This window comes from Ceratosolen solmsi, unplaced genomic scaffold (assembly GCF_000503995.2).
Source record: "Ceratosolen solmsi marchali unplaced genomic scaffold, CerSol_1.0 scaffold8, whole genome shotgun sequence".
Lineage (NCBI taxonomy): Eukaryota > Metazoa > Arthropoda > Insecta > Hymenoptera > Agaonidae > Ceratosolen > Ceratosolen solmsi.
Window position 1 is genome coordinate 1,344,899 of NW_011948439.1, and position 25,696 is coordinate 1,370,594.

Genomic DNA, 25,696 nt, shown 5'->3' on the forward strand with positions numbered 1-25,696 from the left:
ACAAAAAAAAAAAAAAAAAAAAAAAAAAAAAAAAAAAAAAATTGATTCGATTGGATAGAAATGATCTATTTATATTGAAGATACTAATTTCTATTGTATAGCTTATGGTGTTGGATATTCGACATAACTTGATTGACATTAGTGAATTTCAAATCGTACAAAAAGTAAAAAAGAAAAAGAATATATATATATATATATATATATATATATATATATATATATAACCTTACAAATTTATTAAGTCTTTGCATTATAAAAATTGATTTAGTATAATTCTTACAGTTGCTTAAGTTTTAAGCATGTTAAAAAAATATAAAACTAGATGTCATTACTTAAAATCACAGACTCGATTACATCAATTACAAAACCATATTTACGCATTTAATACATTCACTAACATGCTAATAATAATAATAATAACAACAACACGATATTAGAAATACTTAATTATGACTGGAATTAAAGACTCGTATGGATATACTCAAGTGCTTGTTATAAGCTGTTCTTTGGGATACGTCTCTATTGCTATTACATTGTCCTTTACTTTTGAGTTGGGCCGTGTTGTTTTGACTCTTAATTGACTAGCTGCAAATGGCCACTAAAATTTCAATGACACAAGCATTTCATTGATTTGCTAACCGCACAAGAATTGAAATAATAAATGCCTCGAGCATACCTCCAAGCGATCAATGGTGCTAATCTCTCCGTGAACCTCTGATAATTCCTTTCGAGTTCACGCTGATAATCTCGCTGATCCGGTCCAATCAAATTTTTATTTTTTCGTAGCGCGTCGAGGCATTTTTTTGAAAAGTCTTTAAAGCAGAGGCGCAACTTGTGCTGTAACTTAGAAGGCTGATTACTTTGGTCTCTCAATCCCGATAAAAATACATTAGCAACTTCCGCGGGACCTTGATTTACAGTTGTACCTATACAGCCCTGCAATACCATTTGTAACATTTTAGCATCGGATGGTTCTTGGACCGTAGCTGCGGCAAGCTGTAAAAACACGTAACACAATGGTAAGAAGAAGCGAGAAAGAGCTTTGCTTATTTAAAACGATGCGAGCCATGTTCATTACCTCGGTCGTTTTCTTTTGAATATCTTCGATCGCCACCTCAATTGGACTGAGTACTATCTGTTTCCTTGCCACAACTCGTATCCTCGTCTTCAAATATGGAAAATGCGTTGCCACTGTCAATATAGTTTTACGTTTGCATTGCTCGCGTAATTCGCCGTGAGCTTTACCTCCAGGTGTAAATGGCGTCGCGTACATAAACCGCTCTACAAAAATATCGTTAATCTTTGGTTAAATTTTAGTTGAAAATGGACGGGCGACGAGCGAAAACAATAAGAAACGATTGAATTTCGTGGCGCTTGGCTTATGTCAGACGTACTTATATTGAAATTCTTGTGAAAAACGGTGGATCGGTGCCTTAATTCGTAAGCCTCGAAGTAAGGCTCGACATAAGTAATTTGTACGAATGCCTTGTCCACTTCGAGCTTACTCGCATCGACTGGATTCGAGTCTTTGATGATAACGACATTCTCAGAGCCAAACCGTTCGGCATAAAAGTTTTCCAGCCTCGAAAAGATCTCGGGCAGTTTTGTCAAGGTTGGCTCCTTATATATAAATTCTTCCCCATTGAGGTCACCGAATCTCGTACCATAAAATCCGACTCTAAAGTACGTCCCGAAAACCCTCTTGCCCGCGAGTTGCTCGATTCTAGTGTAAGCTTCGTGCAGTTTCCTAAATGCATAATAATAATAATGATAATCATAGAGTACGAGAGTAAAATTTTACGACAAATATACGCAACGGCAACGACTACCCGTGAATGTTGGCCAGCTTCTTATAATCGTGCGCGGCCTCGGCTATCGGCAGTAGGACCCTGTATACGTCGGGTATGACCTCGTACATGCCGGCTGCATGGAAGGAACTCGCGGCATGCTCGAGAAGCCCGGCCAGGCCGCTCTCCGAGAAGTCCGGCCCGAGACAGAGGCCCTCCTCCCTTCTGGCGAGAACGTCGTCGCCGACGGCACTCTCCTCGAAGGCATTCGGAGATATGGGACTGAGAGCAACGGCGCCAATCGGTCGGCCACCGCCCCCGGGCTCCAGCAGGTGGAGGTATTCCGCGACGAGGGCGGCACTGTGCACGAGGCACATGGCCGCCTCGGTATGATTCTTGCGCTCCATGTGCTGCTGCGCCATGTTCGCCAGCCACGTGAGCCGCAGATCCGGTGAGCCCTGGTACCCTTTGGCAATCCTACGCGTTAAAATAATCAGCCGATGAAGATTATATTATTAGTCCTCCGATTCATCTAAAAAGGATATTGATGCATTGGAGGTCATCTAACGAGCCTTTCGCTCGATCGATCCTGCACACGCAGCTCACACGTACGATCTACGTGTGCATATGCGTGCACGCGTGTATTCGATAGAAAGGAAATATTTACCATTAGTTAGGATTATTAGTGACTAATATTAGTTGTACAAAAGTCCTTGAAGAATAAAGGAACGTTAAGAATGGATGGACGTTCGCATTTACGTAGGCAAATCCATCGATCAATTGGTATAAAGGAGCGGCTGCCCGCCCCGACGTCTTACCTGTACATTAGATCGAGAAGCATTTCTGGATCCTCTTGAAATTCTTTCATCTTCACTGTGTCCGAGAGTATCATGTGGAGATTGAAGAGTAGATCTTTGACCTGCTCCGGGAAACTCGTGTCCGCCAATTCCGTATCCTTTTCGGCGTAAACCAGGACCGTCTTGAGAGATCGACGCAACGCGCCCTCATTGGGTGCTCTACCGCGACCGACGAGCGCAGAGAGCGAAGTCGTCACTTGCATCTTCACTCGTGCAAAATTCTACGGATAAATAAAGGCGACTCGTTTTAACGGCTCGCGATCTCACATTAGTCATAAAGAAGATGACAGCGCTTCAAAGAGGTAACGATCCTCTTCGATCGTCCAATCATCCCTTCTACAACGTTAAACAACAAGGCTCATGAGATAGATGTACATTGCCAATTTCGAAGTTTTGCCTCATGAGCAAATACAAGCTGGCAGCGGCGTGACTACGAACGGCACTTAACGGCGAGCTGCATCTCGTCAGGAGCGTCAAGCAGAGGTCGCCGCATCTCTCGCTCTCCTCTTCGTCGAAGAGGGCACTGTGGTACTTAAAGACCAGTGCCCGCTGAGTATTGAACATGTGCTGCAGCACCAAAGTGCTTTGGTTCCTCGCCAAAGCTCTCAGCAATACCTTCAGTACACCGCCGACGACGACACCTGCGCGATAAAAGGAGTAGAGGAGGGGCGAATTTGAAAGGGGGAACTCGCAAGTCGGTCGAGGGGCTGCTCACCTCCGCCACCGTCGGCTTGGACGATGGTCTCGAGGGTGTCGAGAACGACGAGGGAAGCCTCGGCTGCCAATGCACCCTCGATGTGGGCATCCTGCTCGACGACTCGACCCTCCGGCTGCTCGGTGAGCCTGCGAAAGTTGAACGAACTTTGATCGAAGAATTCGCCGGCGTTAAGCAACCAAGAGCATTGCCCTACCGATACGACATCTGGTCCTTTCTCCACCTGAGCCTGTCCCCACTCGCTCGTTCCTTCCGCCTCATCATCATCTCGCTCCTGGCGCTCCCCTGGCCGAGAATGACGTCCTCGAGACGGGACCTGATGTCACTCGTGGCGGTCGCCTGTGAAGGCAGCCGCTTCAGCGCCTTTTTGCCCTTGTACTCGAAGGCAGCGGTGGCGATATTCAGCAGCTGGAGGATGCAGAGGATGCGCCTGCTGCTCAGCTCGGAAATCCACTGGGCCACCGCGGACTTCTCGAGTGACTTCATGAGCCAGAGTACGCACATGAGGAGGTGGCGGGTTGCCTCCGAGCTCAGCGACACGCGACACTGGCTTCCGGCTACCTCGGCCGCGGCTCCGCCGGCTATCGCCAAGGCGACCGATTGCGTTATCGAGCCCGTCTCGTCCGTGAAGACGCTGCGCTCTTTCGAGTCCCAGTGGTACAACTGGGGCAGCGCGTCCATGAGGATATTAAGGAGCGGTAGGTAGAGGGCGGCCACCCGAGCCTTAGCCGCGGGTTCCGCATAGCGCGGGTCCGCGTCGTGGCAGCTCATCAGGTAGCGCACCGTGCCGATTGCCTTATTCTGCAGAATGGGGTTTGGTATCTCGAGGGTGTTGGATAGATCAAGTAGCACGAGCCCAACGAGAAAGTGCTGCTGCCGGAACTCCGGGCTCAGCTCGGCGAACCTCGCGCGTTCCGCTGGAACGAGGGTCGAGATGAGGGAGCCAGAGCTACCGGTAGAAGGGCTGGGAGAAGTCGGCGCCGAGCCCGAGGTGTAGCCCGTGCCGAAGGGCAGATTCAGCGCAACGTAGTGCTCGTGCGAGCAGACGGTGCGCACAAGATCGATCTTGAGGCCGAAGAGACCCACGGAGTCAGGTACCTGTATGGGAATCGAATCATATTTGATGATTGGAGCACGGCACTTTAACGTAGGCGGGACTAACATTTCGAATGCACAGGTCTCTCGAATTACTCTCAAGAAAATTGACTTGAAAACGGCCAAGGCCGTTAATTTTCTCTAAAATCTCTCGATTTACAAGTTCACGTTCGTTTGCGATTGAGGACGCGCGTCATTGTGGTGAGTATAAAATTTTAAGTATCGCTGAGGATCTATAATTGATAATTGCGCGATTGTTGGTAAAATTGTTGCGAATTTGAATTTAACATGGAGGACGATAGTTCGACGTTGTGATCCGTCTGCTCAATGATTTACGGGGCGTTAATTAAGGAATGAACGAACCTGCATGGAAGCGTCGGCGAGTGAACAGCAGCTAGTCCTAAGGAGCGACAAGACCAAGCCGCGATCCATCACGGAGAATAGATCCGAGAGGAAGTTGCCAAGGCTCGAGGTGAGATTCGAAGCTACACGGTTATCCTTACCGCAGCGGTTAATTATCTCGCTCGTGAGTGCGGCGACGAGGGTCGACAGATCGTCGCAGAACTGCGGCGAGAAGCGATTCTTGCGCGCCGACTCGAGGAGATTAAATTCGGCTATGGTGACGACCATCGAGCGTACGATTAGCTCGAGAAAGAACCAGGAGTGGGTTATTGCGAGTTCGCGGGCCTGTCCGGTTGATACCACCCAATGCAATGCCAGCTCTTCGTGAAGTATCCTGTGCGTCGAGGGGATACTAAGAGAAACAATACGCTAAAATAAGGCATTTGTATTTATAGACAAAATTTCGAAAAATAGTTGTGTATAATGACAATTTCGATATGCTCGACTAAATATGATAATTGAGAATAAACGATTGCTCGAAAGCCTTGGTAGTTGAAATATAATATCAAAGTGACTTCCAGCGCATCGACTTCATTACCAATGATTGTTAGTGTGCATGGGATCGTGCCTCATGGAGGCAGTGCGATCAAGACCTCGGGAATGAATCTCCATCTCGAGATCCTCGATGGGCAGATCCGGATTGCTTTGGGCACGCGCGACCCCCGAACCCTGAGTCATCCGCGGCAGCGAGCACTGGTAGGCCGTATAGGTGGTGAGCAGCGGATGCCTGCCGTGACTGTCGACTTGGCTGTCCTGCATGTTGGTGATGTTGCGCACGAGAAGACCGATTGCCTCGAAAACGGTTGCCGCCACGTTGAGTGGCTGTGACGGTAGTGTCGGCGGTCGCACCAGCAACGATACCAATTGATCGAATATTTGGGGCAGCGATCGGATGAGCGTGACTTGGGAAGTCCGGGCCAACTCGAGGAGGGCGGCCTTCAGTTCGGATTCCATACCAGCCTCGCCGATACGAGGAGGCACTTGGCCCAATTCTAACGCACCGCAGAGCGATAAAAATCTGCAAGGTCAAGGCCCTTTGTAACAGTCTATGATAAACAAGTGCCACACAATTTTCGTGAACAATGTACAATGTGACGCGCGCGCGCGCACCCACACTAGAATTTCGCTTAGAATTAAAGGGAAAGTGTGGCTCTGACAGCGCGGCTGTGTTACAAGTATCGCGGATTGAAGTATAAAAAAATTAAATCAATGTAAAGGAGAGTAATTGAAGAATAACAATAATCGTACTACCTGTCAATATATTTATCTTGAGGATGTACACTAGAGACAGGTTCGAGTACAAGTGTAAAAACACCCCTGTGAGCGTCGACCCATCGAGTACCGGGAAGAAGAACATCTGGCGCGATGTATGAATAATTGGCCGGTGGAGGATCTAGCATTGCTGGTAAACTAAATTCTCCTGATTGAAGATGCCCATCTCTTAATAACGGTAGCCACTAGAAAATCATCCGTAACGAATAATTAATCTCCCGATGAAAAGCCAAAGTGGTTTTGAAAAAGATCGAATCGACAAGATAAGGATAAAAATAAATGAAATTACGGTGTAAGCTACAGGTGTTTCAACATTTGGCTGCTCCACTTTCTTCTGACAGCTTATATGATAAAAGGTAAAAAGTAGATGGTGCCTAGCACTCAAATCTGCTGGCATTCGTATTTTTATTTCATCGTAAAAATTAGGATTTTTATTATGATATGTGACGGATGTGAAAGACTCGTGCGTCATTTCGGGGCACGAAGATTTTCCAAATATGGCAGTCATAGCCTCGCTTTCTTGCTCGCCGCCCATTAATTGAACGCGCACGGCGATATTCCGAGCTGAACCCGTTCTAGAACTAAAGTTTACTTCCTAATAATTGAAAAATGCATTAATAAATCATTGGAGATATTTATTTTATGGGTGAAGAAAATTTGATGTTTTACTTTGGGATAAACGTAGAGTAGGTTGCGGTAAGTAAGATCTGGTGATATAATTTCACTTGGAAATTCCAATATTTCTTTAATCGGACGACTCTTTTCATCGGGATAAGGCGATAATCTGCGTAAATCGGGATCTAAACATCGCGGCAATTCTTCGGGCCGTGGACTTATATCTAATTTCAAAATCCCAGGTAGGCACTTTAATCTCTTCAAATTTGAGCCTGGCCTTTTTAATTCTACCAATAGTTTATAAAGATCCTCGTCTCGTAATCTTTCGTTTTCTTGCTTAAAAAAACTAGATACCGTTAATGTTATTGGCCTAAAATGAAATGATGTAAATTAGTAATCAAAGACGCGCTCTAAAAAATTAAAAGTAATGCGCATATATGCGTAATTGATAAATATTCTACATATAATGAGGCAATGTTCAAAAGCACAAAAACATCCTGTAAAATATTCGCATTTTCCATAAGTAAATAATACATAATTGTGTAACGTCACAAAAATATCCATTATAATATTTATGTTTTCACTAATAAGTATACTAAAACTAATGTAATTGACCTATGCATCCAATAAATTCTTGTAATACAGCTGTCATATATATTTCAAAACATTAATGAAACGTTTCTGATACATAAATTTAAAGCCTCTAAAATAGATAATCGTACGGGAAATCAAAAATTTTAAATCTGTATAAAAATATTATTCCAATTCAAATATTATATGGCAAAAACAGATGCCCATTTTGTCAGCAGAATTGGAAAATATTTCGCGCATAGTGGCAAATATTTTTAATGTATCGCGATACCTGAAACTATCCAAGCAATTGGCAAAATCATCCGGTGACCAACTTCGTCTTTTGTCAGAGCTACGACGCTCAAGAGATCCTCTTCGCGTTGGAGGATCGACTTTTTTGCGCCACTGTTCTAAACTAACGGATTTTCTATCTAATGATCCGGCACTTCCGGTACTGTCTGTATCTCCGCCACCTCCAATAACTCCAGAAAGATGAATGGCAGTCCATGCAAGTGGCATCCGGTATCGACCGAGTCTGTCACAAGCTGCAACAGCTGCAGCTCTTACCTACGCATATTGAAAAATCTACTATCAAAGCTACGACAAATGTAATTCTGAACTTTTATTTTAAAGCCAAAAACACAACTATTTATAAATTGTAAGTTAAAGGAAATTTCAAAGGAACAAGTATTCTTATATAAGATTAAAAGTATATAAAAATGTGAAAGTATAGCTTTAAGAGAGAAATGCCTTAATTGTATTATTATTAAAAAACGCTTATATGGAGAGAGAAATTAATAAATTATTCACATTGTTCATAATATTGAATATTTTATATAGATTTTGTTGGGTTTTTTTTTTTTTTTTTTTTTTTCAAATAACTGTGTAAAATATTATTTTATTATTAATGAAAGTATTGATTTTTAAATTAAATTAGATTTTAAAATGATTAGTAAGAACAATAATAATAATCATCGTTATCGTCATAATGATCACAATCACTATACCTTGTCTTTATTTTTATCATCTCTCAAATAAGGCTCTGCACATTCGGAAATATCTCCTTGTAATACTTTCTCCAATCGAACCACAAGAAACAAATCAGTACTTGGCTTACTTATGCTCAGGATACAATTTCTTGCTAAGGTACTCCCATCACTGTATGCTACATGACTTCCGAGCATCCTTTTCAAACTCTCTGTGTTCATGTCAACATAAAAGTTTTCCGAAACCTATTAAATATTATTAACATCTGGTTAGAAAAAAATCGTTGGTAACTTTTTTTTAATTAACACCACTACAAAACCTTTTTTTTCTCTTTTGCATCATATAAAGCGAGACTTGCAAATATAGGTTCTACTTCTAATTCCAATTTTAATTGAAGACATTTTATAAGGATTTTGTGAGAAAAAGGTTCCAAAGGCTCTGTCGCGAGAGTAATTTCCTGCCACTCGTCATCCGAAGATGTTGGTAAGGCATAAAGTGGAAATAAAGCTTCCTTTAAATAAATAACAAAAATCGTGAATTTTCAAAATTAAATATTTATTCTTAAAATTGCATAAATAATGTCTTACTTGACGATCTTCCAAACGCTTTTGCTCATTCACTTGATCTATCGTTTCAGGGCAGACTCGATCAAGGAGACTTGGCAGAAGAGGATCGTGTTGAGAATGTCGAAGATCCAAACTTGCCCATGATCCACGTGAAGTATCTTGTGATCCGCATTGTGAAAGATCCGACTCATCTTCGTTTGGAGAACTCGAACCATTTACTTCCTCTTGATCTACCTATTAGTATATTACATAAAAAATAAGGTAAATTAATTTAAATATCTAATAATAATAATTAAAATTGGTCTTACTTCAAAATCTTGTCTTGGTGTTTCTTGGACTAATTGATCTCTTGCTATAGGTGAAGCCCGTCCTTTAAATTTCCTGTGCACAATTACCCAATCTGAAGTAAAACTGTCAATGCACCTTTTCACATACGGTGATACTAATTCACTAAAATACATATAATTATATTTTACAATCTTTTTTTAATAATTAAAAAATTTAATCACTAAATATTAGAATATTATTTTACATAGGTTCTGAAGGAACTACTGGTTCTTCTGTGCAAATTTTTCTCTTAATTACTTTTAATTCAACATCATTTGGAGGAAAATCTAAAATTAATTTTAAAGGATCTCGTTCTAATAGAGTTTGATGTTGAGCTAAAAATTCTTCATAATCTAGCGGTTCAACTATTTCGCAAAGAGACATCTAAAATAAATAAAATAAAAATAATAATGAAAACTGTGTTTCCTAATAGAATAATGTTCTCTATACGTACTGTTGAAGAAAATCCAGAAAAATTACTTCCACTTTTTGACAATTCTCTAGAATAAGATGTCGACGTAGCTATTTGCCGACGAACATCTGCAGCATGTTGTTTACTCAATTTGTGGGCAAAGGCTCGCTGCACCGAAGACATATTTTTCTCTAGTTCGTCTACAGCTTATTCAAAATAACACTCGTGTACTAAAAATACATTAAAAAAATCTTAAATAGATCTTCATCTTAAAATAACCTCAAAAAAACTAGGTATGAAAACCAATGATTTTTATTAATAATAAAATAACGATAGCAATATTTTAATAAAAACAACAATTTACTAAGAAATTTTAAATTATTTATAGTGTCTTATTACGTTAATGTTTTCACTTTACAATTAAAAGGTATTTACTTTTTCAAAGAAAAATTTTGTTTGCTGAACATAAAGTCACATGTATTTATAATATATTATGTACAAATTATTTTATTTTTATTCATATAATAAATTAATAAGTAGATACATTTTATAAAATAATGAACGAGTGATTCGGACACTTGACATACCCATACACGGCGACGCTAATTATTATGCATCAAATTTTCACTAGACAATACACATGGATACATCATGCCTATAATATAATATACTGAAACATATACTTATGTCATGTACATACTTTAAATAATAAGTTTCTTGTCTTCGGCCATCGTCTCAAATAGAATTCTATCATTATGTCTCATCTGTGAATATTACGCTCATTAGTTATGTGTTTGCGGCAAGAGCATTTGCCGTGCCGCAATGTGATTTCCAATCAACAATTGTTTCTTTCTTTTTCCATATTTTCGAATGACTCGTGACTTATGATAAAAATAAAAAGTAGGATAAAATTTAAAAAATTTTGTAAGAATAAATATTTCACAATTGGTTTAAAATAGCATTTAAGATTAAAAAAATTAGTTTGAAAGATCTAAATCGTATGAACGCTATTCAAGCAAATTATGCTAAACTCAATAATATTTCATTTTTAAAAAATACACACAAAATTAACAATGAACTGTAATATTTATACTCCAAAGAACAATGGGATTGCACATTTGAGACTATTGTGTTGTTTTTTTCTATAATACTATTTATAAAAAGCAATTTTTTTAATAATCCCTTTCCTTTTATAAATGGAGCTATTGAGCATCCAAATTCAAACAGTTTCATTACGATCCATTGATTAAAATATTGAAAAATTTATTTTAAATGAGTTGATACGTTGAAATAAAAACAAATGATTAAATTATAATTTTTAAATATTCAATTTTATATGAATGATTTAAGTCTCTTACATTACAATATCAAATGATGTATTATGTATAATTCAAATTGAATGAATGATTAATTAAATCATAATGAACGTTTCACTAAACTAAATGTAGATGAAAATTAAAATTAATTGAGCATTGAGAGAAATTTAATAATAACCATTTAGGATGGATTAGCGACTATTAATTTGAAAAAAAAAATCAACATTTTTAGATGTTCAAGTTTATAGTGTAATTAAATTTTAACAAATTTTTACTTCTAACAATAATGTTAACAATAATTTATTATTAAATATCTATAAATTACTGTTCCACCTTTTTCTTATTTATTTCACTATTACAATAGCTGTTTTTAAATAAATATTCATAATAATAAATTATATAAGAATAGCTAATACCTAAACCACAGTATATGGATGTTAATGCTAAAGGTAAAAATGGCAATTTATCACTAAAAATTATTCTGTGTATCACAGTTTCATAAATTGTAATCACTGGAAGAAATCCAACATAAAATTGTTCATAAGAATATAACCCAATGCAATCAAATTGGTTCTTAAGTAATATTATGGATTTTATTAAGTACATAAACCACAGAATCAATTTTAATGGCATTAATTCTTGTGGATAAAGTAGAGGAAATAAGGATGTATGTCCAACTGAACTTAGTATGATGAAAATCCTAGCATCAAAAGCATTACTTGTAGCCAGAATACTGAAAAAATATTTATAAATTTAATCGTTATAAGTTTTAAATAATTTTAATTTTAATTCAATTCATTACCATAGTGGTATTATTGCTGTAAGAATGGCTTTTTCATGTACATGCCAACCAAACATAAAAGAAGTCAATCCGCACAAGATAATACATCTTACAAAATTCTTAGGACTATTGTAAGTATTCGTATTAAAAAATAAAGTCCAAAGAGCTGGCTGCAAATCAATATATAAAATATACATGAAATAAAATAGTTGTAAATTGAAATATCATTATTAAACTTCCATAGAAGATTAATTTTTAACATTTACAATACATACTATCGTTAATAAAAAGGTAATGACAAATGTAAATATTGGCGTTGGAGTCGGTAAAATCATAAAAGAATCTTCTTGAACTAATCCACCACTCATCGATGCAATTTTCACATTATCAAGCCAGTTAAATTTCTTCCATATCACAGATAATAGTTTATCAGCACCAGCGCATAAAGCCCAAGCATTAGGAGCCCAATAGGCATGAATAATGCCTCTTTTAAATGGAAATAGTCTTGATAAAACCTATTAGAAAAACTATTAACTTATAAACTTAGAATAATTATTAAAAACATTAAATAATTTACAGCACCTGAGGTAGATGATTAATAAATGGTCCAAATGACAATATAAATACAAATGTTACAATTACTCCAAGCTTTATAAATCTGTAAATAAATTGATTATCCTTCAAACAATAACTTCTTAATAACCAAGTTCCATATGCGGGTGCAATATATAAATAAATATGTTTTAAATTAAGAAGTACCGCGAACCAGAAAGCTCCTTGTAAAATTTCATTCTGTGAAAATCAAATTTAAATTATTCCATCATATTTATTACAGAATCTTGCATGTGAAACCATATTACTTGACTTGATATTTTCGAAGCTTTTGCTATTGATATTAATAATATACCAAGAAGAAATCCATTATATTGAAAATGTATGTGATCGACTATCAACAAACCAATATTGTATAATGAAAGTAGCACAAATACCATAAAATTTTGAATTGATTTACAGAAAGTTTGTGCTGCTCTAAAACACAAATTACACATTATTTCTGTATAACATTTATAACATTATTCTTATTTATTTATTAATTTATTTACACCAATGATTCTTACTCTCTTATACCATAAGCAAAAACTAAATCTGCACATATGACTGTACAACGTTGAAATAATTTTGTTTGTACAGAAGCATAATTATGATTATTAATATTTAGCATTTTAAAATCAATAAGAGTTGCAATTTTACTTAAAGAATATTCGAACCAAGCAAATAAAGGTGGATAATCTAATGTCCATTGGGATTTTTCACTTATGTACCATTCATTAACAGGTAAATTATGTGTAATTGCAAGCCAATTACGATGTACTTCAAAATCTGTTGAATGACTAAAAAGTTAAATTAATAAATACTTTTAAACATTTTCAAATATACAAGCTATAAATCTATACCCACTATGTTGGAATTAAAAGGATTTTTATACACGTAATAAGCAAAAATGTTTTTACAAGAAATTTATCTGAAATATATGTTTTCATTGTGATAATTTCTAATTCATTATTATCGTTATTTTCATTTAACAAATTCCGCATCTTGAGAAGTTTTAAAAAAATTTAAGGTTAGAATATCCACTTGTGTATTTACTGTATATTTTGCGGTACTCAACATCGTCACAACTTTATCTATAAATGTAATTTCATTATTAAAAAAAAAAAAAAAAAAAAAAAAATACATACCTTTGTAAGCCTATATAATTATAAAAATGATATGATTGTTCAAATCAAGATATACGTAAATGATTGCCGATAAAACATATAATGTATTAATTACAATAGTTATGTTTCTTTTATTAAATTGTAAAAAAATATAGTTATACATACATACATCAAATATTGTTCGCTTATAACTATATATGTATACATATATGTACAATAAGATTTAATATTTTAGGCATTTTTAAACAATGGCAACTAAACAATGGTATTGAAACAAAATCCAAATTTCTTTTATATATTAATAGTTACTTATGTTAATTAAATATATTTGAGAAATATTATTTCATTTATATTACAACTTGAATTTGATGTACACTAAATATAAAAAATATAGTATATACTAAATATATTTATTATAATATATTTTAAAAAATTATTAATATTACAATTTTTATATTCATTATTATATTGCATATATAAAAAAAAAAAAAAAAAAAAAAAAAAAAACAAATTTAAAATTTAAATATAATAAATTATAATATTAATAAACTGTTGAGAATAATTTTAAAAATGTATCATGAGGAATAAAAATTTGGATTTGCATCAATTAACAATATTCTAAATATATAAGTTTTATATAAAATTACAATGTGTATTGAATACACTTTTAGTCAAAATTTCGATATACATAAGAAAAGAATTATTTAAAAATTAGAAATAATCTCTCTTTACATGCTACATAGTGAAATATTTTCTATTGGCTAAACTCATATACAAATGTAGAAAATACCTTAGTGCTATTTTTTACATTCATAATTGATTTTTGTTTTTGAAAATTTTGGATAAGTAGTTTTATATAAAGTAGAATAAAAATTTTCGTTTTCAATAAAAATGTTATTCACAATATCTATACTTAAATGTAATTATATTAAAGCGACTTGCAAAATCTTGTCTTAAAAAATATACTTTTGAATAATTAGCAATTCCTCAAACCTTCAAGTTCTTTTATATATTGCTCGAGTTCTTTAATTTTTCTGGCACGATTTCTACACAAGTCTTTCATTAAATTTCTTTCTTTTTCCATTTTTTCTAGCCTTAAATGATCCTGCAATTTATTATTATTATTATTAATTATTATTATTATTAATTATTATTATTATTATTTATTATTATTATTATTATTATATATACGTTAAATTATTGAGTATTCTTTAATTTTCAACAATACTAAACTCACTTCAACAATGCCGCTGCTCATCCCAGTCATACAAATTTTATTTTCTGCATTAACTTGAACGGATTGGTCTCTTTTGTTAGTTTTTTTTTGTCTACAAATCTGACATTCACGATAATCGTCTTCCACTAATGCTTGTTGTAATTTCTTTACTTCCAATTTCAATTCTGAATTCTAAAAATGTACATGGAATATTCCTATTAAAAAAATATAAAATAAATCAAATTAAAAATAAATACGAAAATTACCCTCGTTTTAACAGCTATTAATTTCTCCTGCAGTTCATTACACTTTGTTTGATAGGGAAAATTTTCTTCCCGAAGCTGAACTTCGAGCATTGTAATTTTAGTATTCCTAGATACGAGATCGACTGACATCTCACGAATACGATTTCTAAGTTCGCAGCAAGATTGGCATTCTTCATGAATAGGGCTATTAGTTTGAGTTGGAGTAGTAATTGGTGATTCAGAGTCGGTCATTTCCTTACTATCACAATCGACATCGAGATTTCTATTTTGATTAAGTCTGTCAGAACGTCTGGAACGTCTTCTTTCCATTTGCGATGTTTGACTGGTACAGGAGTTAACTTTGCATTTAAGTTCCGTGATTTTATTATTTTGAACTTCGATTTTATTAACAAGCGACTGTTTCTCTGAATTTATTCGGACAACCTCGTTTTGCAATTTATTATGATTCAATTCTGTAACTCGTAAATCAATTTTAAGTTTTTCGTTATCTTCTTCTAAAGCTCTTAATTTTTCTATAAATCTTTCATTAGATGATCCTGTAATTAATCGATCCTGTAATTCGGCTATTTCATTTTCTTGTTTGTGAATGTGACCAACTAATTCATCCATTTCATCATTAAGCTCATTATTTTTCTTTACAACCTGAAAAATAAAGTTGCATTTATTCAATGTATCGATAAAAATTTAATAAAAACATATGTGTATTGAACATACATCTAACATTTGATTGCGATAAATTTCAAATTCAATAGAAATTTGATTTTTTTCTTCCATGCTAGTTTTATATATTTCATCCTTCTGAATATTACATACTATTATCTTTTCTTTCAGTTCTTCGTTATCATTTACAAGATCCAAAATTCGACTCTCTAATACAGACTTTTCTCCTTTAATATTTTCCAATTTTGTATTCAATGACTCTTTCTGTTTTTGCAATGTATCAACTTCTATACTACACTCTACCAATTTTTGATTCTTATTAGCAATTAACATCTTCTTATCTTCAATTTCAAGTATTACATTATTTTTTTCGCGAAGAAGCGCTTCATACTTTTCACGAAGTTTTTGCAAATTTACGTTATTATACTTATCTCTTAGGGATTCTAAAGACATTTTAGTCGTATTAAGTTCTTGCTCAAGAAGTTCATTCTTCCCTTGCACTTCCGTTAATTCCCACTGTACTTGAGATTTCGTTTCCTGCAACTCTTTAATGCGATTATAAGATCCTTCCAAATGATTTTTGAGTAAACGAATTTCATCTTGCAAATCTTGAATTTCATTTTTAACTCGTATTTTGCTTGTACTATTTCTGACCTAAATAAATAAAATAAAAAAAAAAAAGGGGGGGGGGGTTAATATAATATTATTTATAGAATCAATTTTACGTGTATCAAAAGATGAGAAAAACAAAAAGTAATATAACCTTTCGGTTAAGAGTTTCATTCTCCCTTTCAAGTTCCAAACATCGATCCTTGCACTCCTCTAATGTACTATACAAAGTTGTATTTTTATTCTTTAATTCATGAAGTTGCTTATTCAGACCTTTTGATTTTATTTCCTCGGATGAAAGCTTGTCTTGCAATATATCTATTTGTTTTTTGTTTTCCAGTTTCAAATTATGAATCTCCTCTTTACATTTTTCTATAGATATCTTACGATCTACAATTTGAGATTGCAAGCTTTCATATTCTGGTTTCATAGTTTCAACTTTGGTTTTGAATTCAGTAAGTAAATCACACTTTATTTTTAAAAGATCCGTAATCTCCTCGATATGCTTATTCTTTTCTGAATTTTCGTTTTTCAGTTGTTGATTTATCTCTTCAAAGTGCTCTATTTCTTGTATCATTGTTTGAATTTTATGTTTAGAACCCATAAATTCATTTGTTTTAATATCTATGGTATTCTTTAAATGCTCGATCTGAATATCTAAGCCTTCGATCGTGCTTTTTAAATCATCATTGGTTGACTTATATGATCCTAACTGTGAATTAAGCTCTTTCAATTGGCGCTCATATTCTTCTTTTTCGTGTTGTAATCGAGCCTCCCATTCTTCTTCCTTAGTTTTTGCTATCCTTTGTTTCTCTTGAACAGCATTGATGACGGAATCACGAGCATCGTTAAGTTTCGATTTCTTTTCCAATTCATTGTGTAAGGAATTAAATTCCTTCTCCAAATTAGTTATATTAAGTTGCAATTGTTGATTTTCATGTTGCGCTTCTTTCAAGCTTTCTTTCAGCATCTTCGATTCATCTTGCAGACGCTTTTTCTTGTTTTCTTGTTCTGCAAACTCTACTTGAATCCTTTCAAGATCAGATTCTAGAGCCTGGGCCCAAGTTTTAGTTCGTTTTTCTGAATCGAAGCTCTGCTGTTTCTCTTCCTCCAATTTTAATTTAGTTTTTTCAAAGTTTTCGTGTAGCTTCTTTACCACTTCATTTTCCTTTGAAACAATGTCATTGACAAAGCGTAAGAAAATATCATTAATTGACATGTTGAGTAACTTTTTTAATTCCTTTTCAGAAAGACTTGTTAAATGTTTAATTTCATTTATCATTTGGGATTTAGCTGACTTAATTTCTTCTTGCAGTTTTTCTTCCAAACTTGAATTTTTTTTGTTCGATTGTTCTACAATTCCTTCAAAGCTTTCTAATTTATTTATAAGATTTACATTTTCTTTGTCATATTTATGTACAAGAGAATTGCAATCATCTAATTCTTTTCTGAATTTTATTTCCGTAATCTGCAAAGAATTCACCAGTTCCTCCTTTTCCTTTAATAAACTCTCAAGCTTAACTTCAATTTCTAGTTTTTGCGCTTCAATGCTTTTCTCTGTGATACGAGCTGCTTCAATTTGTTTATATAATGTTGCTAATTCTTCCTCGAGAAGATTAATCTTTTCTTCATAATTCAATGCATTTGCTTTAGCAGTATCGCGTTCTTTTTTTAACTCTTCATTCGATAGTTTAAGCGATTCAATTTCTGATACAGTGTCATTTTGTACATTTTTTAATTTATTTAACATATTCATATGATTATTGCTCGATCGTTTTATTTCTTTTATATCATTAGACAGTCTATCAAGATTTTCTTTGAATATTTGCATTCTTAAATTTCTACTTGACATATTAGAATCTAAACGCTTTCTGTCTTTTTCTTGAATCGGGCTGGCAAAGGAATTTGTACTTAATTGTAATTTCTCTTGTTCATTATATTTTTCATTAAATTGATTTGATAATGCATTATCATTTTCCTTCGATTCTTCTAACTCATTTTGTAAATTTCGAACCTTTTCCTCCATTAACGTTAAATTCATTCCATCGTAAATGCTACCATTAAGCGTTGAATCCATTAAATTCAAACTTATGTTAAAGTCTTCGTTGGCTTTTGCTCTTAAACTTTCCGCATCGGTACATTGTAATTGGAATTTCCTTTTAAGATCGTCGATTTTCAAATTCAACGACTGGTTTTCTAGTTTTAGATTTCTTCGGCATTCGTTTAATTCTTTGAAGTGAGCACATTGGCTACAATTTTTTAACGTTAAATCTTCTAACTTTTTATTTTTAACTATTAAGAGCTCATTTTCTTTTTGTAATTGCCTTATTTTTTCATGCATTAACGAATAATTATTTATTTCGTTTGAAATATGCTCACGCATCGATTCTTCGAATTTCATTTTTGATACATTAGCATCGTTTTCACAGATAATTTCAGGCCCATTTTGCTTATCAGAATCACCCAGCATATTAACCAGTAAATTATTATTTTCTTTACTTAATAGAGACATAATTCCCTCCAGTTCAATCAATTTACATTTTAATGCTTTATTTTCTTTTTTAATAAATTCTGCATTGTCTCTACAATAATTTTCAGGATTTTCTTGATCTGTGCAAGTCCTTAATTCTTGTTTTAAAATATCAACAGTCTCTTTCAATATATCACAGTCTTCGTTAGATTCAATTAACTCGTCTGATATTTCAATATTTTTCTTTTCGAAATATTCTATTTTTTGAGCTAACATTTCAGATGTTTCTTTAAACGAACACTGATGATCATTAAGTTGTATTTGACTTTCCTTCACTTTTTCAAGTTCTTCGATCTTATCCATTAAATTTGTAGACAAGTCGATATTTTCTTTAGTCAAGCTTTTTATTTTTTCTTGATATTCTGAAACTTTGTATTTTAATTCCTCATCCGTTATAACTGGTGTAATAGAGCTCATGTTTTCAAGCTGGTCATGTAAAATAGCCAATTGATCTTTTAAAGAATCTTTTTCTTCTGAAATCGTAAGTAAACGATTTGTTAAATTAGCGATATTCATTTGCAAATTTCTAACAATCTCATCATTTTGTTCTCGTGTATCCGATAACTGCTTTGACATTTCCATGTTTTCATTGGTTAGTATAAAAACGGTTTGTTGAAGTTTAATAAGGTTTTTATTAACGTCACTAATAGCTCTTTCAACTTCTTCAGTTTCGTGAATCTTCTTTTGAAGATCATTGCATAAATTTGCATTTTCTTTTTCAAGATTAACTCTAATCTTTTTGAGCTCTTCGATAGTATGTGGTTCATTTTTTATTTTAATTGGAGACACTGTTTTAGTATCTTTAAATACACTTACATCATTATTTTCAAATAATTCCGATATATCGTTGACATCATCAGTTTTAGTTACATCGTTGGCCTAAAAAATTATTAGTTAATGCAATTTGTTTAATTTAAATATTTTTAAAGTCTTACCAATTGAATATTAATATTTGTTGATAAAATTGAAATATTTTTACTCTCATCGTTCGTTGTAAGTAAAGAAGTATTATCTTGAATGAAAGATTGACTGCATTCCATTTCATCGAAATAAGTTATATTGGCAAAAATACTGCTTGATTCTAATTCAAACTTTTTGTTTGACGATTTTACAAGGCTATTGTCATTAACCGATACATTTAATTTACTAGATAAATCTTTTTGTTCTAATATTGAGAAATTAGTAGGTTTCAAGAAAATATTTGAATCCATCGATGTAGTCTTATTTTCATCTAATGTAACCACAGATTGGTTATTTTCATTAAATTGGCTGATTCGATCTTTTACAGAATCGCTTACATTACTCACTGATACTGTTGCATTTAATTTTGTAGGACTTATGATACTATTCACATTATTTGCCAATGTTGTATTTGATTTTAATGGACTTCTTAGTGAATTGGTACTTGTCATTGATAAATTAAGTTCCTCGATAGATTGTGTCTTAAGTACTTGTTTTCTTAATTTTTCATTTTCTAGCTCTGATTCGTCGAGAATGATTTTTAAATCCTCATCTTTAAAATCTTTGATTAAATTGGCAGAGTATATATGATTAATTTTTGCTTTTAATTTATTTTTTTCTAATGTTACAATATCAATTTTCTCTTCAAACTTTTGTACTCGAATTTCAACATCTTGCTGTAACTTTGACATTTCATTTGTTTTTTTAATAATTTCATTCTTGAGAACATCGATTAGAGATCTCAATTCTTCAAAATCTTTAATTTTTACAGACAACTGATTATTAAGTGATATAATTCTTGCTTCGAATTCCTCGTTGGTATTAATTAATGTTACAATTTCTTCTTGATAAGATTTTATTTTTTCATGATCATGATTAACTGCTTCTGTTTGAACTTCTTTAGATACATATTCCAATGTTGTTAAACGATTTGCACATTCCTTTAGATGTTCAATCTCTTTTGTCAATTTGTCTTCTAATTGCTTATGTGTAGTAATTTCAAGAGAGTTTTCTTCAATAATTTTCGAAAGCCTGTGTATTTCATTACTTTTTTCTTCATCGACACTAGAAATGCATTCTGCTTGACATTCTTTGGATTCTCTGTGGATATTTGTTAAAGTATCTAAGTATTCCTGCAAATGTTTAATCTCTTTTATTCTTTCTTCTTCACTGAGCTTAAACTGGGCTATCTCATTTTCTTTGATTTGAATAATTTCTGTTAAATTAGTAATATCCTTATCAAACTCTTTATTGGAATCAATTTCTTTATGTACCGATACAATTTCTGTTTGACAATCTATACTTCTATGTTTAATTGCTATTATTTTATCTAAAGTTTCCTGCAAATTTTTAATTTTCATTCCCATTTCTTCATTCATTTGTTTATATTTTTTTATTTCAATATTATTATTTTCTATAATTTGTTGATAGCCTACGCCATTGATTTGATCTTCACATGAGGAATTTACATGATTTTTATCAACCAAATGTTTTACTTTATACTCTTCAACTGTTTCTTTAATTTTACTAATATTTTCTAAATGTTCCTGGAATTGTTCGGTTTTCTGATTTATTTCTTGAAAATCTTCTTGAATTTTACTAAATTCATTTTTTAAAATATCTTGCGTTTGAAAGTCATCAGATATTTTTTTAATTTCATTTGTATTATTTAAATAAAATTCTTCTTTAGCTTCTTCCTCAAATTGCATGTATTTTTTCATTTCAAATGATTTTTCTTGAATTATTTTTTCTAATCTAGAAATTTCTGTATTCTTCATTTGATCAACTAATAAAGTATTTTTATTTTCACAGTAAAGAAAATCTTCTGTTTGAGATTCTTGTGACTTATTTTCAACTTTAACAGTATCTAGACTATGCAATTCTTTAATTTTCTTTTCCATTTCTTTTTGAAGCTCTTTGTATTTCACAATATTCATGTCTGGTTCTTGAGTAAGTTTTGATGCCTTAGAGACATCATGATCTATCTCAGCATTCATTTCATAATCATTATTTTCATCTTTATTCTCAGGAATTATGTCCATTTGACATTCTTTAGATATTTGTACAATTTTTAAATTAGCATCTAAGGTTTTTCTTAAAGACTCATTTTCCATTTTCATTTCTTCTTCATTTTCTTTATATTTTGTAATTTCTAACGTTTTTGCCTGAATCACTTCGTTCAATCTTAATATTTCATTTTCCTTCTCTTGACTGACATCAGAAGGCAACTGTTGTATTGACCCATCATCATAACATTCTTTTTTTGTTGATGTTTCATAATTATTTACAATAGATTTATTAGAATCTCTATCTGTCCTTTCTAACTCAACTATTCTCTCTTTTAATTTAAGCAGTTCGTTATTTTTTTCTAGTAATTTTCCCATGAGGTGATCTGTATCAACGGTTAAAGTTTTAATCAGAATATTGGAATTTTTTAACTTATTAGTTTCAGCAATAATTTCACTTTTTATTTTAGTATTTTCCAAAACTAATTTCTCATTCTGAATACGTAACTGATCCAAATCTTGAAGAGATTTATTATAGTCATCAGATAATTGTTTCTCAAGAAGGGTTGATGGCTTTTCTTCATTCTTTTCATTTTTTAAATTTGTAAGTAATTCATCCAATTTTTTTAATTTAGTTAATGTATCCTCATTATTATCCTTATAAAATAAAGAATTTTCCCATAATCCTGAAATATCTGGAACATTCTTAATTAATTCATTGATACAATTTAATGAAACCTTTTGTATTTCATCAAGTTTTGTGAAATTTATACTATATTTTCTAAGTCTTTCCAATAATTCATCAATTTGTTTTTGCATAAATATTTTTTCATTATGTGAATTAAAATCTATTTGTTCAGCATACAACATCTGCCTTTCAAAACTAGTGAATTCTTGTAGACTCTTATACTCTTCGGTAATATAATTAAGCCTTGCTCGTAATACAGATTTTGGAGTGCCTGGGGATAATTCTTTCACTGTGGTATCTAAAATTATTAATTTTAAATATTTTGTATATATTTTTTATGAAAATTATTAGATTAAAAGGAATATAATGAAAATAAAATTATAATAGATAATTGCATGTTTTTTTTTTCATTAAATTAAAAATATATTAAGACATTATTAGCAATATATTTCTAAAATATAAAATCTAAATAATATTGAAATTAAGTAATACCTTGAATTGAAGTGATTAATTTTTCTTTTTCAGGTGATAATAAATCGCTCAAAACACTCCCATTACTATAATGACAAATTTCAATGTTATCCTGAAATTTTACTTGATTTTGAGTTTTAGATTTTCCTTTTAGAAATTTGTTTTCCTCTATAAAGTCTAGAGTATTATTCGTTTGTTCTTCACGCTCTTTAACAACTTTTATCATATCTAATTCAAAATCTGCAAAAGCTGTCTCAAATGATTCATCATTTAAATCAACTGTTTGAATAATACTTTTTCTATTTCTAATACCGCTACGTCTCTCTATTTTATTTGGTTTTGCTTCTGGACTGATACAACAATTTTCCTTAATTGTTGGTAAATCTTTTGAGTATAAACTAAATCGAGGGCACATTGTTTGATCACCAGCCCATGTTCGTCTTCTTTTAGATCTGGGAATTTTTGAGCTATTATCATTTCTTACAGCATTATCTGTAGAAATAATACTGTTTTCTAATAGTTGAATCCGCTCCTCCAACAACTGATTTAATCTGCCAGTTTCTTGTAATTTATTCTCTTTTTCTTGTAATTTAGATTCCATTTCTTGCACATCTGCTATTCTATTTTCATATTTGGCTTTTTCAAGCTCTTCATGCAATTTAGCAATTTGTTTTTTATAACGTTTTAATAAAGCAGCATCTGACATAACTTCATTTAATTGCGGTTTATTTTTTACACTTTTTGCTCTTGATGCAAACCACAAAGTACATTGAGTTTCTTCATAAGCAACAGGTGTGATAGCACAAATAATAACAGTCATTGCATTGCCACCTAAGGATGCTTGTAATAACCTCGTTAACTTGCTATCACGAAAATTAATGTATTTATTGGTATCCGAAGATTCACTGAGCTGTTTAATAACAAGTGCAAGAGTTGACAATGACATATTTATATGAGTACCTTCTTTAAATCTTTCACCAGTTGCATTGGTTTGTCTTGCTCGTTCAGAACCTGCAAGATCTACTAAATTCAACTGAGCAACTTGAACAGCTCCGTCAGAATCGCTTACTTGATCACGACTCTCAATAGTTATTCTATAGTAATAAAATGTCATTTATAATAGCGCTCGAAACTATTAAATCTCAAATACTGAAACATATTAATATTTCTGAATGAATAATAACAAAGTGATTACCTGAAAATTGTATGACTTCTACTACTCCTGTCATTCATATCAGTTTCACCGATTCTACGATTTTTGTCCCCTTTCTTCATTATGGCCATAATTAAATCGGGACTATTCGCAATTTCTTCCTTGCACTTCATAACTTGTACCAAACCATTATTGTCTTCGCGAAGTTTCAAATCAACAGCAGTGGTATCTAACAAGTCATTTACTTTTTCATTATATATCTCAAGATAAGAAACCCTTAAAAGAAATTCTCGACCACGTGTTTCAGCAATAGCGTCAAACATATAATCAACTGCCATTGGAATAATTCCTGGTTCGTTTGGTGTTCCTAACATAGTGTGAGTTTTGCCAGAACTTGTTTGGCCATATGCAAATACAGTGCCATTAAAGCCTCTAACTGCAGCAATGACAATAGGCTTAACAACAATATCAAAAACATGATTATTAGTTTTCTCAGAATCAAATATGTGATCTGAAATGATGAAAAGTAATTAATTTTGAATTAAAGCAAATATATTAACGCCTTGTTAATAGAAATGTATATATCATTATGAGAAATAAAAGATAAATTACCAAATTGAAATCCGCTTTCACCGCGTTTTTTTTCAGGATCTGCAGGAACAATAACATTATCAACCACAGTCCATTGTACTTGAAGGTTTTCGTCCTTTTCCCTTTTGATTAACGGCCGAACTTTAATCGCCACTTTTATACTATCGGACATTTTTACTATAAAAACACACGAAAATTATTTTTCCGAAATATTATCACATAATTAAATTCCTAACCGCTAAAAAATTTGAGACGTTAACGAATCATTCAAGCAATGTCGAATTTTTCAAGCCGTCGATGCTTTTCCGTTAATTTTTAAACCCTCCATTGTGATTGGTTGATCAATGACATTCACATCTATTCAAATAACCCTCAATCCCGTATTTTATATATCAAATTCATACTCCTTACACATTCTACAAAGTCCAAGGAGAATCAAATTTTGGAAAAACAAAAAACTCCTACACGCTATTTAATTGCCCATAAAATTAAGGACATTATTTTTTTATTATAAATAAATGAAACACATATAATTTCAGAGGTTTTCAAATCGCTAAACACACTCGATTACAACTTGAGCATGTGATATGGTTAAGTTCAAGGTATCCTTGAAAAAGTAGCGCGAAATTTAAAAATATTTTAAATAGGACGGAAAGGCCAAGCAATTTTTTGAAATTTCGTAATAAACTATATAAAGTAATTTTTCTACGTAAGTATAAAATGAAACAAAAATTACGAATGCTTATTTTCAAATATTTATGTACTACGCAGAGGCAAGCATTCATACGTAAATAATGTAACGCGCATAAAGATATTTAACCACCAAGAATATAATTGCTCCCCATAAAAGTTGCATACGATTATTTAATTTTCATAATTGTGCAACTCTATAATTCGATCATAAAAACTATTATTTACTACTAATATTAAATTTGATGATTAGGCTTAATGATTAAATACAATAAAAGTCAAATAGACTTTGTCTTTAAGTACTAAATATTCAACCCTAAGCACGATTGATCCAGCAACTTTATTCCTATTGATTCGCGTGCATATTATTGATGATTATTAAGTAAACACGAATCCGCAGAGTGAATCATGCTGTTAACGACAATGTGAATAAATA

At 32.7% G+C, this 25,696-nt stretch overlaps 3 protein-coding genes across 3 annotated transcripts; all 3 read right to left on the reverse strand.

Annotated features, from left to right (window-relative positions):
- Window positions 1-432: 432 nt before the first annotated feature.
- Window positions 433-9,825, reverse strand: Zir (dedicator of cytokinesis). Its single transcript, XM_011503638.1, has 21 exons — window positions 9,648-9,825; window positions 9,399-9,577; window positions 9,175-9,316; window positions 8,888-9,100; window positions 8,620-8,811; window positions 8,321-8,545; window positions 7,606-7,880; window positions 6,798-7,113; window positions 6,418-6,723; window positions 6,108-6,313; window positions 5,395-5,874; window positions 4,818-5,208; window positions 3,556-4,457; window positions 3,360-3,487; window positions 3,020-3,285; window positions 2,606-2,865; window positions 1,830-2,264; window positions 1,395-1,747; window positions 1,079-1,281; window positions 677-996; window positions 433-598 (listed from the first exon to the last, which is right to left on the reverse strand). The coding sequence occupies exons 1-21, from the start codon at window positions 9,786-9,788 to the stop codon at window positions 574-576; spliced, it is 5,958 nt and encodes a 1,985-aa protein (XP_011501940.1). The 5' UTR covers window positions 9,789-9,825; the 3' UTR covers window positions 433-573.
- Window positions 9,826-11,242: 1,417 nt separating this feature from the next.
- xit (ALG6/ALG8 family glucosyltransferase xit) lies at window positions 11,243-13,249 on the reverse strand. The gene is made up of 7 exons (XM_011503721.1): window positions 13,161-13,249; window positions 12,821-13,093; window positions 12,563-12,731; window positions 12,285-12,494; window positions 11,978-12,217; window positions 11,724-11,872; window positions 11,243-11,654 (listed from the first exon to the last, which is right to left on the reverse strand). The coding sequence occupies exons 1-7, from the start codon at window positions 13,241-13,243 to the stop codon at window positions 11,243-11,245; spliced, it is 1,536 nt and encodes a 511-aa protein (XP_011502023.1). The 5' UTR covers window positions 13,244-13,249.
- Window positions 13,250-14,344: 1,095 nt separating this feature from the next.
- Window positions 14,345-24,833, reverse strand: LOC105365529 (major antigen). The gene is made up of 10 exons (XM_011503722.1): window positions 24,592-24,833; window positions 24,022-24,490; window positions 22,848-23,920; window positions 22,441-22,653; window positions 19,637-22,185; window positions 16,326-19,580; window positions 15,617-16,216; window positions 14,903-15,544; window positions 14,658-14,828; window positions 14,345-14,525 (listed from the first exon to the last, which is right to left on the reverse strand). Exons 1-10 carry the CDS (start codon window positions 24,740-24,742, stop codon window positions 14,397-14,399), a joined length of 9,252 nt encoding a protein of 3,083 aa, XP_011502024.1. The 5' UTR covers window positions 24,743-24,833; the 3' UTR covers window positions 14,345-14,396.
- Between the last annotated feature and the right edge of the window lie 863 nt (window positions 24,834-25,696).